Raw genomic sequence first — 1,416 nt, 5'->3', positions numbered from 1 at the left:
GTTCGTAAGCAGGAGGATGAGATGTTCAAAATGCAGGAGGAAAGAGCAACTCTTCGTAAGCAGGAAGAACGTGACAATGAGACTGTTAACAGAGCGTTTGCTATCATCTACAATATTCTGCTCCAGGTCAGAACTTTCTTGAAAATCTCTTACAACTTTTAGCATCATTTTAGCATTGCGACCATTATCGTGGACGTTTGGCAATGGAGTCATTCACCAGAATTCACCTCTACAGCATGGAAATTCTGGAGATGTTGAGGAACAATGGCACAATGAAGCAAATTGTTTTGCTGTTACAGTCTGAGGTATCGAATCAGTTTTAGTATTTAAAAAAAGATTATATTTCTAGATTGATATTGAAGAGCAGCAAGCAGTACCAGAAGCAATTGGAGTCGGAGCCGCAGGATTTCTCCAGAGATGAGCAAATTGAATAAGGCGATCTTTTTCTCAGAAATTTGTTTTTCAATTTTCGAAGAAATCTGGAAAATCGTGAAAAAATTCAAAAATAAAAAAGAATTGTGGTTTTTGAGAAAAAGATTGAAATATTAAATTTCATTAAAATTGGAGTATAACGCAACAAATTTCATGCTTTGAAACGTCCTAGAACTTGAGAAAACCGTCTTTGAAAACGCTGTTTTTGCACTGAACAGGCGATTTTTGGTATTGAAACTGATATAACTCGGCTGAAACGTGGCAGAAAATTTGTACCATTCACACAGAGTTGTGCCATTTAGCAGACTCTGATCAAAGTTGAGAACCGAAACAAGCTAAAAACTGTGAAGGGAATCAATGCAATTCGCTTCCATTATAATTTTCACATGTGTTTTCAGAATTCTGAAACAATAACTCTTCTACTCCATATCAACTTGGATAATATGGGTCGATCAACAAATGGAAGACAACTACATCTGTCGACTGGAAAATATGTATATCGTACGACTGTAGAGCATAACTAAAAATAGAGAAAAATTGACGGCGCATTAGTTGAAGCAACAAAAACTGAAACTTTTTATCAAATAATCTGTATGTGTCCGTTTTCCTTATCTTTGGTTCCATTAAACCTGACCGCTGTTCATTCATGGTACACGTCATAAAATCCACATTAAATTATTTTTTACACAATCATTTCTATGTATGCTGACATTCGAAATTTTTTTCTTTTAGTTTTCAAAATTCAAAAATGTGGATTTCCCCTAAATCTTGAAAACCAGAAAGTTCCAAAAATTTTTGATTTCTCAAAAAACTTTTTTTTTGTTTCCATGTGTGGGTGAAAAATTCCTGACTCCACCCATCTGAACAACATGCAAATTTTAATATCCTTTCTTTTTTCACCTATAAAAAAAGCGCTATCAAATTCAAAAAATCATCGGAAGATTTTAAGACTGATACCTACTATTATATTCATTTTGTTTTTCA

The 1,416-nt window shown here is 34.0% G+C and overlaps 1 protein-coding gene across 1 annotated transcript; it reads left to right on the top strand.

The window, feature by feature from the left end:
- Positions 1–21: 21 nt before the first annotated feature.
- CBG14552 lies at positions 22–421 on the top strand (the record flags this gene model as incomplete). The annotated part of the gene is made up of 3 exons (XM_002644553.2): positions 22–126; positions 174–305; positions 350–421. 3 exons carry the CDS (start codon positions 22–24, stop codon positions 419–421), a joined length of 309 nt encoding a protein of 102 aa, XP_002644599.2.
- Between the last annotated feature and the right edge of the window lie 995 nt (positions 422–1,416).

This window comes from Caenorhabditis briggsae (genome assembly GCF_000004555.2).
Source record: "Caenorhabditis briggsae complete genome, chrX, whole genome shotgun sequence".
Taxonomy (NCBI): domain Eukaryota; kingdom Metazoa; phylum Nematoda; class Chromadorea; order Rhabditida; family Rhabditidae; genus Caenorhabditis; species Caenorhabditis briggsae.
This window is presented reverse-complemented; position numbering and strand designations above follow the sequence as displayed.